The 14,025-nt window shown below is 44.0% G+C and overlaps 4 protein-coding genes across 4 annotated transcripts; 1 reads left to right on the top strand and 3 right to left on the bottom strand.

Moving 5' to 3' along the window:
• Nucleotides 1-1,128: 1,128 nt before the first annotated feature.
• On the top strand, nt 1,129-4,831 carry DFJ58DRAFT_843947 (uncharacterized protein; the record flags this gene model as incomplete). Its single annotated transcript, XM_041393025.1, has 16 exons — nt 1,129-1,218; nt 1,266-1,386; nt 1,447-1,476; nt 1,552-1,603; nt 1,656-1,666; nt 1,885-2,057; nt 2,169-2,627; nt 2,714-2,994; nt 3,052-3,069; nt 3,178-3,302; nt 3,554-3,739; nt 3,793-3,906; nt 3,997-4,055; nt 4,121-4,262; nt 4,487-4,730; nt 4,756-4,831. The coding sequence occupies 16 exons, from the start codon at nt 1,129-1,131 to the stop codon at nt 4,829-4,831; spliced, it is 2,181 nt and encodes a 726-aa protein (XP_041240889.1).
• A 267-nt stretch (nt 4,832-5,098) lies between these two features.
• Nucleotides 5,099-6,512, bottom strand: DFJ58DRAFT_731125 (uncharacterized protein; the record flags this gene model as incomplete). The annotated part of the gene is made up of 5 exons (XM_041385996.1): nt 5,099-5,521; nt 5,571-5,780; nt 5,831-6,022; nt 6,069-6,203; nt 6,375-6,512. The coding sequence occupies 5 exons, from the start codon at nt 6,510-6,512 to the stop codon at nt 5,099-5,101; spliced, it is 1,098 nt and encodes a 365-aa protein (XP_041240888.1).
• Nucleotides 6,513-10,560: 4,048 nt separating this feature from the next.
• Nucleotides 10,561-10,864, bottom strand: DFJ58DRAFT_731124 (uncharacterized protein; the record flags this gene model as incomplete). The annotated part of the gene is made up of 3 exons (XM_041385995.1): nt 10,561-10,662; nt 10,718-10,772; nt 10,830-10,864. 3 exons carry the CDS (start codon nt 10,862-10,864, stop codon nt 10,561-10,563), a joined length of 192 nt encoding a protein of 63 aa, XP_041240887.1.
• A 1,085-nt stretch (nt 10,865-11,949) lies between these two features.
• Nucleotides 11,950-12,427, bottom strand: DFJ58DRAFT_731123 (uncharacterized protein; the record flags this gene model as incomplete). The annotated part of the gene is made up of 3 exons (XM_041385994.1): nt 11,950-12,114; nt 12,163-12,354; nt 12,404-12,427. 3 exons carry the CDS (start codon nt 12,425-12,427, stop codon nt 11,950-11,952), a joined length of 381 nt encoding a protein of 126 aa, XP_041240886.1.
• Nucleotides 12,428-14,025: the final 1,598 nt, after the last annotated feature.

The raw sequence follows: 14,025 nt of genomic DNA, 5'->3' as shown, positions 1-14,025 counted from the left end.
CTGAGTCTCTGTCAGCGAGGATTAGAACGAGGATACTCTGCGACAAGGTGTAGTAGAACGTCTCCCATGCGAAGGTCTAACCGACACGGAGGTGGCCAAATAAGGAAAGGTTTATGTCTGCATGAGTAATTTATGAGAGGTTGGCCGTAAGGTCAAGTCGACATTGACAACGACATTTTAGAATTGAGCAGCACTGATGTCATCATTAGGAATGTCATACATATAGTCTACATAACCTAGCTAAGCGCCTAGAGTTTTGCCGAGTTTTGCCACCCTGGCAAAACAACCGGTTTTGCGAGTTTTGCCCCCCACACTAGATGGTGTACAGTATGCTCATGTGGTTACAGAAAGACCATCTGATTTCAAATTATCAACAACACGTGCAATCTTGTCAAGAAGCTTGGTGAAAAAGACTCGGATAAGGTCCGCGCATTTTGGGTCGATTACTTTACAAAAACAAGTCACCTAGTATAGCCAGGCGATTGCCGTTCCTTATACAATAAATTCCTCCTTGGTGTCATTTCTGTTTGCTTTCGAACTCCGCCATCATGAACGCAAACGGTTTGCTCAGCTATTCAAATTCTATCTCAGGCTGAAGGCGAAACGAATATAACGATGTTTCCATTCGGGCACATCAAATGCTTCAGTGCTATGATCACCAACTCGATCATTGCTCAAGCGCTCATACAAGTCGTGCCTACCGCCCTCAAGCTGATCAGTTGTTTCATTTTGCACTTAACGACTAGCAGCTGCTCATATTCCTCCACACTCACTGTGGAAATGAGATTTTAACCCTAATGTAACCAGAGGGTGTTTAGGTGCATAACCCAATGTGGTACAGACATAAGACCTTTTCCAGACTCAAACTCGACGTGGATGGAATTCGAGCATCTGGGAGTTGCAGAACACATAAACGGATGCAATCCAAACCTGGGTTAGAAGTAAACAGCCCTAACTGGACCAAATACAGACCTGAATTTTCACCATAATCTCCACCATGTTAATGCTCATAACTCAACGATATCCACCCTCTGGAAAGAGCATTTTTCGAAAACCCGACCTCTGAGTTTACGTGAGGTGAGTTCATTCGTTTTTTTTTTTCGCTAAGTCTCTTCAGCAAGAACTGACATGCAAGGTCAAAATGTGGTTCAGCTGCAGCTGCCTTCGGGCACTAGGAGATTTACCTTCACCTTTGAGAGCGATGAACCTGGGCCTGTAGTAAGTCGACTAAAATTTGTATATTCAACTAACATGTAGGTCTGCAGACACTCGAGGTATCCATCAGGCCTTTGCTCAAACGGCCAGCGCTAGCACTGCTACCCGCACCTGACGACAGTGAGACGGAGCCTGAGTCTGAACCCAAAGATAATACCAAAGTGCAAACCGGTCTTTAATGTATGCTTGCCTCATTTTCTATTATAACTAACACATATTTTACCCAACTAGACTTGCATCAAGCCTTTGGGCACGACAGAAGTCAGTTTGAAGGATTTGAAGGATGTAAAGAGAGCTGAAACTACCTCAAAGCATCACAAGACCACCGTGTAGTAGAACGTTTGCCGGACTCAAATTATTATCGTGAACTACTACATGTCTTCGAGTTGTAAGTATAACAACATGTGACGCTTGCTTTGACTTCACCATGTCATCTGCAGGCCTCAAGAAAGTGCGTTATTGAAGATGCCATTGCCAGAAGCACAAGTGCAACGGAAGCACTTGTTCAAGAACATATAGCTCGTGCTCACGAACAAAGCGAACTCCGTTTGAAAACCAACGTGTCACAAGCCCACTACAAGCATGTTGGAGAACTGCATCGTTCCTACCACTATTCGAGATGCAGACCCCGTTCCTCAAGGGTTCGCCATTCCTCTACGTGAACTACAGCCCCCATTATCACGGATGTCACATTCAAGGATCCTTGTCGCATTTCTGAATCTCCTGTTGAACAGGAGATGCTAGACTATGGTTTTCTTACCGGAGAAGACCTGGATCTCATGACCCATGGTACTGACCTGCCTAATCTTGGTCTGAACTTCCATAGCCCCAAGGCGCTACATGTGCTGTTGACCACTTCAGCGCATATAATACAGCTACAAGCTCAGGCTCACGGCCGCTCACCTCATACAAAGCCCATCACCTCCCACCTGACTCGGAACAGCACACATTAGATCGACAGATTGAAAAGGCTGTTGAGGAGCTACAGCGCTGAAGAGAATCAGCTTATGCAAGAAGCTGAGGATAATCTAGATCATCTCAACATCGACGTTGATGCTCGTTTTGATGATCCAGACGAGGAAGAAGATATGGAGACGGCTGCCACCAATGATATTGATGAAGATGACCCTGATCCGTTCATACCTGATGAAGGCTTTAGCGCGACAAATTATCGGAACCTCGTTTATGTTCCCCCACACTTACTCACTATCTATGCGGTTGTCTCCTGGCTGCACCTCCAATTCCACCTCCCTCGTGTGGCTTGCAATGCATTATTAACGATATTTGCTTGCATCCTCGTTGCTCTTGCACCAACTATCAATGTCCCTTTTGTAACACTGCAGTCCAGTAATCGTGTCCTTGGTGTCGACACTACCATTTTCACACTCCCTGTTTGCCCTACATGCCGTGATGTATTTCCTCCTGCAATGTCGACAAAATCGCACAATACCTGCAAAATTGTGGGGTCGACATCTTTCTTCCTGGTACAACGCAACAGGGGAACTTACGCGCTGTCAAAACGCCCATCATCAAGTATCCTTACCTTCCTCTATCCAAACAGATCAAATCTCTTCTCAAAATTCCTGGTCTTGAGGCTGTGCTTGATGGTTGGCACAGTAAACCTCGCACGATTGGTAAATATACTGATATCTTTGATGGTGACACTTGTCGCACAAAACTCAAGGGTCCTGATGGTAAACTCTTCTTTTCGAATCTCCCTCACGAGCAACATGGCCCAGATGGTGAACTACGCATTGGAGTGAACCTTGGAGCTGATTGGTACATTGTTTATCCCCTTGTTGATATTTCGCTGCTCATGTGAATTTCCATTGCCAGGTTCATCGTTCTCGATATGTAATCTACCACCTGAATATCAGTAAGCCTTGTTCACACCTGATAGATTGATATCTTTTGATGTTATTCATTTTCAAGCTATCACACATCTAATCTGATGTGTACAAGTATCCTGCCTGGGCCGAAGGAGCAGAATCCCGACCAAATCCAACGGTTCTTACGGCCCATCATATCAGATTTACTATGTCTATGGAGAGTTGGAATCAAGATTCCGACTGAATCTTGTCCACAAGGTAAGTCCGGTTACTCATCATCTGTCAGTGTCGACTCATTTTGCTAGGACACCTTGTTTGTGTAATTTTGGTCGCAGTTGTTTGTGATAAACCAGCTGCGCACAAGCTGGGTGGATTTTCATCTCACTCCCATACTAATTTTTGTACCGTATGTTGGATAATGATTGCACATAAAGATAAACCACAGGCATTTCAACAAGGAGGTGCATTTGCGTTATCATACATGACTATCGTCCATTAATGTTGTTCAGCTTTTCGGCCACAGACAAATGAAGAACAACGGGAACTTGGCGAGCGCTACCGCAGGCTGACTACTGCATCTGCTCGCAAGAACTTTGTAAAGGAACATGCTACTCAATACACACAGCTATCACGTCTACCATACTTCAACCTTGTCGAACAGATTGTCATCGATCCAATGCACAATCTTTACCTTGGTGAGTATCTTAGCTTCCTGCAATTAATCTGGCGCTGATTATGCTCGATTCAGGTCTCATTAAGACTCATTTTTACAACATATGGGTCCAGGGAAAGATTCTTCATGCTAATCATGAGCTCGACGTCTTCCATGACATGCTTGCCGATGTGAGGCTAGATCTTGTGTGTACGTCCAACACTAACAATCAATCAAATTCACAGTTTATTGTCCCGGGATCATGTGGTAAATTACTGACTGACATTAGTATGCCATCAGGTGGTTCACTAACAGCGGATCAATGGCTTCTTCTCGCCACTGTCTATGGTCCAATCATAGTATATACTTCTGATAGTTTGATCAGTTCTTGACTCACTGAACTACATAGTAACAATATCCATAGACGTACACATTACAGCATTATCCTAAGGATTCCCTTCCAAGTCAGACAGCATCAATCATGCTGAAGGCCTCCAATGACGAGAGGGAACCTGTGGCTGGACTTGCAGCATTATCAAAAGACCTTGATGATGCTGGTGTAGACGGTATGTTGAGTTCTCTTACATTTTGTTATGACAATGATCTCAGAAAACATATTTAGCTGGTCTGGCTTATTCACTTCGTCCTCAACACTGAAAGCAAGGAATGTCCACTGAGACATATCGACTACTTGCATCCACCCTCTGCTATCATTTTCCTTTGACTCCAGTTCATTGTCGTTTTGACCATGCCGTCGTACCTCATAGCCTCCCACTTGATCGTGACACAGTCTTTTTTGACTATGTTGTGATTGATAGTAAGCGCTACTATGCTTCTAGAGCTGTTGGGACGAACTGTTCTTGTCTCGTTCATGTCATCATCCCCGGTACAACTGTGATTCATGCTTACGGTGAGGTTCTCGAAATCTTTCAGTTTAATCAAAATTTGCGTAATGTCGATGACTCACTCTGGTTTGCCTGCATGCACTGGTTCGTACCTTGGAGGGGAGAGCGTGAAAAAGTTTGGGATGATTTGTGAGTCGGATGCCATATCTCACAGGATAGATATTAATATTGTTCTACCCAACTATTCAGCTGATGTGCGCCTATGGCAACTGGGAGAGTATAAGAGCTGAGAGATGCAACTTCCATCCCTTATCAACCCTGACTGGATCATTGGTCACCTGGGGATGACCACAGTATCAATTGGAAAGGACAGAACAAAAGTTTGGGCGACAATTGATCTTAAAGGTATGTGCTCTGTTCATCGCAACTTACTGGACAACTATTCATTGAATCGCAGTCATTGACACTGATACATGACAGGCTTATGATACAAGTAACAAGCTGACACTTTGTGATTCGAGTTGCGCTGACCCACTCACAGTACTATTCAAGATAATTCACTGGTCGCTCCTCTCGTCACCTTCATCACCCTTTTCAACTTTGTGCCACTCCCCCAGCTCTTCCAAGTACTCGTAGTCCTCCTTTATCAGATTGTCTCTTGTCAATGAAGCCCAGAATCCCTTGAGCCACGGAACTCCCTCAAGCATCTCCATGTCCGGATGGCTAGTCTTCCAGCTGTCTGCAACCATGTTTTCAAACGGCAAGTTCTTTTTGGCAGATGATGGTGCGTCGTCATTCATTTGCTCTGGGCTGATGTCAAACATCTTTTTCACGATTCTCTTTGACCTAGTGCCCCCTTCTGCAGTTTTGCAACACTTTTTTGGAGGCTGGATGGTGCTTGTTTCGTCAATGTCTGCAGTGGTAGCTCTGTTGTTCCACCTCATTTGTTGCAAAGTAAGGAAGCGCAAAAATGCAACATACTGATTGATATTAGTGAGCTATAACCATGCCTAGATGCGAAGGACTTACATCGATGGATTGCCACTCCAATCCTACAACCATATTTGCTGAGTTCCCTGCTCCTGACTTCACCCACCTGGTTAATGTGTCTTCACTCAAGTCGTCTTCTGAGTAAGACAAAACGTCTGATGCAAAATCAGTATCAATCATCGCAACTGCACCCTCCCTCCCTGTCTCTTTCTCGTAGATAACTGCAGTTGCACGACAGCTCTTTGTAACCTGGTGATTTGGGTACGTCATATGTTTCACACACAAAGCACAATACTTACTGCTGCACGATGTGCCCTTTGACGTCCATGTTCCTTCTTCTGTTCAGCCTTTTGGGCTTTTGATGCATCGCTACAGCACATTGCCTGCTTATGTATGTTGCGAAAATAATCCTTTGTGCACTGGATAATGACTTGCATATTGAAGTCTTCGTCAGGTACCTCACCCTTTAGGTTCGGGCTTTCACGGCGGCACTGAGAAAATATGTGAGCAGGAACTTTACAGACTTTTGGGGCTCACCTTCTCATTGTTATAGACACGGTCGATTATTTCTTTGATGAACATAGCATTCACAACTTCATTGACATGGCCTAACCAATTTGGGTGCCAGGTTTTACCGCCTCTTTCCTCGCCCTGCTTATCTCCTTCCTCACCCTGGTGCATCTCATAAGCGTGACCATTTTCTAATGATTTTACCTTCATTAATGCTTCTGTACGTTTGTTTCTCCCCATGGATTATTCAATCCCACAGAGATCACAAAACATTGGCTGAATTAAACACTGCACAGTATGAGTTTCATTCATACAGATAGTACTATTGCTTACTTTTAGGGCAGGGTGGTTGTTCGAGATATGCTTACCCGTCACCTTCTTCTGTGGCTTCTTGGATTCAGCTTGCAAAGTCTTGACAATTTCATCAAGTCCATTGACTTGCGCGGTGAGTGCATCATTCATAACCGACATCTGCACATTAATGAGACATGTTCTTTGAATGGTCTCCGATAGGTGTTGATTCGATTCATTCAATCTCGCTACATCTGCAACGAGGCGCGCAACGGTTGAGTTCAAATCCTGGATTTGACCTTCGAGTGTATTGTGAGTATGATGATAAGGATCCATGCGTGGTGTCGCTGGTTGCTGATGATATGCCGAGTAGATCTGCTGAAACCCCTCATGACTCGAACCACCTCCACTTGGCACCTGTGACTGTGATCGCGATGACGGCTCACTGCCTGTGAATGGTGTGTGTGAATTATGGCCACAGTAAGGAGTTTCACCTCGCTGAGAACCTGAGTTTTACGAGTAGTTGGGTACAGCAGGTCTTATCAGTGGCGCTGGTGTTTGTTGCCCACCTCCATGCATATGACTTGTATATTGCCCATGATGGTCATGACCTAGGTCTGGTGACTGGTGTGGGCTCGGAAGACGCACACATCCATCATGAAGTTCTGGAAATGATCCTGGTGTATACTGTTCGACAGGCTATGTGAAGTAAGATATCCATGTGAATAATATCTAATGATCTGCTCACTCTCTTTGTTGTATCTAGACCACAAGAAAAAAATGTCATCAGGCTGTGGCAGCACATGGTTTCCGACGAATAATGGTGATGCATGAAGTGCTGCGGCATTAATATTCATCTGGCCCGGGGTACAATACGTGTCCATCATCTGGTGAAGGTCCTCTTGGTCAATTCCTCCAGCACTTTGGCTTGGATTGGTCACAGCACCACTGGGACGGCATTAACTCGGAGGGGCTTGAGAAAACATTGAGGGCTAGAAGGAGCGGGGAGGGAAGAAACTAATTGTTTCAGGAAGGCCTGCCATGGGGAACGCGAATCCCTAGAAGCCATGGGGCAACCATGTGGGGCAACCATGTGGGGCAACCATGTGGGGCAACCATGGGGAACGCGAATCCCTGGAAGCACTGTATAGAAGATGTGATGTCTATCTCTACCTTAATTCAACCACTATTTGTTATATCCAGACGTGATTCAGACATTAGGTTAGGAGCAAAAATGGCTATCCAACCCCAGCACACATGGTATAACCCACCTTGGGATTTGATCTCAAACGGTGTCATGCATGGTATGGAGTTCATACCATGACATATATGAATGGCAGTATAAAAGGAGATGAGTAGAGGAGTGTACAAAGGATATACTTCTCACTTATGTAAGCTTTGTTTCTATTTATTTAGTTGTATTTGTAGTTTCCATTAGTTTCTGTCTCTTTCCATTACTTGTTTATATTTATTCAGCCACTTGATTACATCAGTGAGCCATTCAGATATGTTTGTAAGCATGTCATGTGACTGGTAATATTCTGATTTGTAAGGACTTTCCATGACTCATCATGTTTGGTCATGATTCGTCATGCTTTGTAATATTTTACTCATGTACTTTAGTAAGCAGCTGATTCAGCACACCAAAAGGCTTGGTTTGTAAGCATAATCTTACCAATCCAGTGATGACTCATTGCTTAGTAAGGATGGTTTCTAAAATGTATATAAGGACTCCATTCTCACATAATATATAAGTTTTTCCCCTTCCATTCTTTTCCCAAACCGTGTGGGAACGTAGGAATTTGAAGTCAGGAGTTTTCCCACTTTCTGTCTCAACACTGTGAGATCACGAAGAAAGTGAAGGCCTACGAGTTGCCTTTGAAGACAATCAGTATTCTTTTAGTCTAGATTGATTGTATACTATCTTACAGGGATCGCCTACACAATAATCTATCGTTTTATACATCGTCTTACATATTCAAGTCACATTCAGTTCAGAGAGGTCCATATTACCTACTAGGTTTCAGTTAACCTGACAAAATATATACTACTCCTTTACTATCAAGAAGTGATCTAGCAAAGAAGTAATTTATTACCCTTTGGCCACCCACGAACACCACGTTATCAACCGAGAAGTAGAAAATCCGTTGACCATGAACTTGAGGAGCTGGCACCTTAGTGTTAAAGAATACAATTGTGATAGTCATTGTATTCTGATCAACATATCAGACCCTCAAGTAAGAAGACAACGGTCACTTTTCTCTACTTCAAGCGGTAGTGATTCGCACATTAGCTATTGTCTAGTTATGCTATGTTTATTGTTGCTACTTCGACCTCAACCCTATCAGGTTAATTTCTCATTTCCGCAGTGACTTGGACTCGGATGTGTTGAATATGGGTGACACTAATAACCTCCGTAAGATTCGCCCCATGCAAATCTAAGACCCCCTCCAACCTTGGCATGCCACTTTCGCTGATATAACTAACCATGACATTGTATTACCCACTTCAGCTTTATTCAAGTTCCCCTTTTCACCCTACTCCCGTCTTATCCTACCACTCATTTTGCCCCACTCAGTATATCCTCAACTCTCCTTGTAATTTACTTCGACGCATCATTAGCCCACATATCGGGCTTCAAGGTGGGCAACTCACTCCATATGAGCTTTTCATGATATTCTCGCTGTATCTTCGGTCACCAGCAGACAGAATAACAAAGTTTCCTCCTTCCGCATAATTGCAGGACTTTATGTGTCCATCGAAGTTGATTCAAGGAGACACCGCAGGGCCCAAGTCACTTGTCCCAGTCCTATCATCCGACGCGGGCGATACCGCGACCTTGTAAGACTATTAAAGAGGCTTGCGGATGTGCTTCCAATACTAATCATTCCTTTACAGATTGCCAGATGAGTCACCTAGATGTCCATAGCGTCCTTCGAGCGCGGCTGAATGCTGGGGCATAGGAAAGTCACCCGCAAAGTTGGAGAGATGAACCCTTCTGTAAGCAGTTTGCTTCACATTTATGCATGTCTATCAACATGTCGTAGATCCATCCTTTTCACCCATTCGTGGTGTCCACATGTCTCTCGCACCGAAGGTCAGACTTGCATAAACGAGGATGGGGCATCACTTGAGGTAAGCAACACTAGCCCCACGCCTTCGATTTCTACCAACGAAAATTCAATTTGTAGTCCATTCTTAGATTTAAGAATGTTCGATGCATATATACTGGCCACACGATTACAAAATATTCAACAGGTAAGTGTCTCTGACATAACCGGTGCGGTAGAGAACTTACACTTTGTTCTGGACCCTAGTGTCTGATTGACCATCCTGACTGTGTTTTTGTTCTCATCAACCTAGTGTAGGCCCATTTTCAATGTCACATCCACAAGGACGCTCATGATTCGACTCTATTATATCTCTAGGCTGCAACACTATTGCACTTGAATTTCGTAGAGCTTCCCAGATCATCCTGTATTTCTCTATCATCTCGCCAAAGCACTGACTTGGCACCACAACGAGAAATGTACTGCTGCTGACATCCAACATGTATTTACGAACATGGAGCGAACTATACAGACAAATAGCACACCACGTGAGCATAGTCACTTGCATGTAAACAAGGTTTATTTATGTGCTTAGTGTTTTGTAAGTACATGCTCATGCCGGCAACAAACAAGTCAGTATATGGGACTCTTCGACTTAAGATTTCGACTGTCAATAGCATATTCAATGAAGTAGCTTGATTAACAGGTCAAGTTCCTGCTAGAGGTACTCAGTGTGTAAGTCTGTATGAAACGGGGTTGCTGAAAGGGTTTACAGGCGTCACTTGATCAGTCGAGTACTTCTCTGAGGTCCTGGAAACAGCCATCTTTCAGTGATGGCATCAGGAGCGAACAAACTTCCACCAGCCACTACAAATTTGACAGTACTACTGAGATTGAGTGTGTGAACCTCAATGTTGGGGAAGGATCTCTACTCATACTTCGCCAAAAGCTATATCTACTTCGCAACTTACATAAATAAGTACCACGACAAAACCTGGAATAAATAAAAACAAATTCTTCCGCTCCTTGCACACTATCCACCCATTGCAAATCAATCATATCAAGCATCTCATGCGCTACACACTACTGCTAGTGGACATATGGATATCCTCCTGAAAAGCAATCAAAGTCATAGCAGTTGCCGTATCAGAGGTGGCCACGAGATCAGCATGATATTCTCAGACACCGAGGATTAGGCGTGGTCCTAGCACAAACAACTCCACGAGCTGGAATACCTCAGCAATACTAAGGTAAATCCCATATTCCAGGGAAGCTGGGTCCTGTAGAAATGATGAATCATGGTTGCATGTGGAGGTCGATGACAGCATGACATACCGCTGAGAGCGTCAGAGAGAGGAGACCGATCTGGAAGTAAGAGATAGCCAAAAAACTAGCACATGGAAAACTTCAGCAGAACAAGAGAACTACATTCACGTTATGAGCTCACCTTGCCAAGTAACTTACGTGAGTTTGCATTAACATGGTGAAACAGTCCCAGATAATGCCACTTGCTGAGTGTCATTGCAGTTCACATAAGTGTTTTACAGCAATCCAGATCGCGAGAGACAGTTCAAGGACCTTCTGTACAGTGCCAAGCACCCAAGTCATGGAAATCAAAAGTTGGTCATCTCCCACATAGAAATTCATGCACTGATAGGTGCCGGAGATAATGAATTCCTCTGGTATTTTTTATGAGCCTGATATAATTAAACATTTCATACACAATTAAAGTTTATTCCCTGAACCCTGCACCGTTGTTATTGCAATCATCGCTACCATGGAGATTGTGAAGGACAGAAAGATGACAATGAGACATATCAGCACCTTTCTGCATCGCTGATACGTGGTGTGTAACCGAGCGATCATGATGACTTGCATAATGTTCCAGTCAAGTCAATAGCCATCAGTGAACCGGTGAACAAATGAGAATGGTATTTAAAGCAATATATTGTAAAGCATCACAACAATCTTTGTAAATCTGCTGATATTCAGGTTGCTTGAGGGTGAAAATAACAATGCTGTGCTACAACCAGACACTCGTTTCGGTGATGTAACTAATGGTCCGGATGCATCTCGTTCAACCTTCAAGCGGTATGTTGTTGAAGCTCAAAAACAACCATTAATCATATTCAGGTTGCTCGAGGGTGACAATAACGACGCTGTGCGACAACCAGACACTCTTTTCGGTGATGTAACTAATGGTCCAGATGCATATCATTTGGTGTTCAAGTGGAATATTGCTGCTAGCTGAAGACCACGTAATCATTGGTATTATCATGATTTCACCCCTTCTATTTTCATGTTGCAGGGATGAACAACTATTTTCCTTATTGCTACACGACCAACCTGCTCTGTTAACTCGCAATTCTGATCATGTATATGGAAAATGATCAGAGAAGTCTTCACGAGCGGTACCAGACATTTTCGATCATGAATGGCGTCACATCACACATCAGAAAATCACATTGCGCTATCACAAAATCCATGAAAGAAACATTTTAATTAACACTATACATTAGCAGTAGAGGTGTATATACTATTAGATACATGTGGGCAAATGATAACAACTAGTCAGAGTCAAATGTGGTGTCCTCCATCTGCTGTCTCTGAGCGGCGAGAGTATCGACTGACATTTGAGAAATAACCTCCATCATCAAGTTCCAGAAAATTTGATAGTCAAAGTCTCTGTCGACGACGCGCCAGGACGTGATGTTGGAAAGGGCAAATCGTATCTGCCCTAGATTTCAATTGGATAGTTGGAGGTAAGTAATTATACTTACCTGACAAGCTGCGTACGCGATCACATGAGGAGTTACTCTCCTCATACCTATGATAGAGGCAACACACGTTTTCACTTTACCTTGATCAGATCGTCTCCGAGCACGTTGGTTGTTCTCAATGATATCAGCACCATCACCTTCGCCATCTACTTCATTGGCAGAGGAGGGAGAGGTAAAGATGGCCTTGAATGCCTGCAATGGAATGAGCTGTAAATCAAATTTAAACAATAAGGCTGCTCACCATCAACAACAACTTCGACTTCATGAGGCCGCATTCCAGATTTTGGGGTCGGCTTCATAGTTTTCATACATAAACGATGGCCATGAATTTTCCAAAACAATAAAAGCAGTTGTACAATCACAAATACCAGCCTTCACGCTAGACAGAGCATCAGCAACATGCGAGTGACCTCAGGGGACCGTCACTTACAATGGATTATCCCAGCACCATTCTGCTGGACAGAGCAATTTACCACAGGCATCGCTCACGAAGCCTCAATGATGCTTGTCGTCAGCTCTGATGAGCGGAGTCAGATGACACTCAATATTTACCCACGAAGCTACGAGCTCTTTGAGAGTTCCTGTGTCGTCGCCACGAGCTGAGTCCACACCTCACTTGAGCTATGTTACAAATGAGCAGGAAGTATAACAATGATGATACCATAAAAAAACCTTTCTGATCATGCCCTCTGACTCCTCGTTATCAAGACCAGCTAGCTTCTCGTGAATCCATGGTAATACCTTGGTGAGTTCAATGTAGCTGCGTTGAAGGCCATCCTGTCTGTTATTTTTGTAAGCAAGCACAACAACAAGATTATCATAGGATACTTACTCCGTACTAGTCATGGCAAAGTCACCAGTGTCTCCATCCTCACAGCGCCTGTCATTTTCGGCAATGAGATCCTCAATGGGAGTGTAAAGGATGACCATACACCAAATTGCTCATCCCTGCGAAACATAATAGGTGGTCTTCCTACAATCCATGCATCAAATTGCTCTAAGATATCAAGAACGTGCGTACCTTTGTTTCGTTGCTTTGTCCTGCTTCAAAATCTCAACTTCCTCCATGAGGGCGGCAATTCTTTGCTTCGCCCTGGCCTGAGGAGACGTGGGGACATGAAGTGATACGTCCGTCAAACGGTCGCCCACACCCGCGCAGTCGTGCTCAGGGTTCGTTCTTATATAGTATTTGCCGTCTTCACCTTAACTTGGATGACCTAACATAAGGTAAGATTGTACTCAAATAAGAAGCAGAAATTGGCCTTAATTGGTAGACCAGGGAATCTTTTTCGGGTCAATCAAGAAGGACGTGAGATGAAAAATTCCTGGTTGTTGTCTAGAGCCTTTTTGGGTGGTCCAAGTAACTTGGTCCCAACCGATTTCTGTCTACTGCCGACGAGTATTTCTCGATCCTTTTTTGGATAGTCTAAGAAACATTTGAAATCATAACGGTTGTGTGGTGACGATAGGGCGTACTAGTACTTATGAGGGCCATGAATTGGAAGCCGTGAGTCGAATTGGCACTTGTCACTGTTAGGGAGCATGTATATTCACAGATTCAAACTAGTATGACAGCCTGAGGTCGGTGGTGGATGATTCCATCCATATTTGAGAAGCATTGAGCCATATCACGGCAGTAAGCCACGGCCAGCCGATCACTGCGGTAGTAGTAGTATAGATTGTCATGGTGATGGTGGTCGTGGAAAGGAATGACCACAACACTGTTGAACAGTAAAGCACTCACTAAGCCTCCCACCCTTGTCTTACAGCATCCTCTAGTTCATTTTGTAGTTCCATCTCGACGGGCTTCAATTTGGTGGGCTGTCCGAGCGCGACACTGTCAACGAAGACAACAACTTCAAT

This window comes from Suillus subalutaceus (genome assembly GCF_016647625.1).
Source record: "Suillus subalutaceus strain FC151 chromosome Unknown DFJ58scaffold_99, whole genome shotgun sequence".
Taxonomy (NCBI): domain Eukaryota; kingdom Fungi; phylum Basidiomycota; class Agaricomycetes; order Boletales; family Suillaceae; genus Suillus; species Suillus subalutaceus.
Note: the sequence above shows the minus strand (reverse complement) of the source record. Positions and strands in the feature narration are given on the sequence as shown.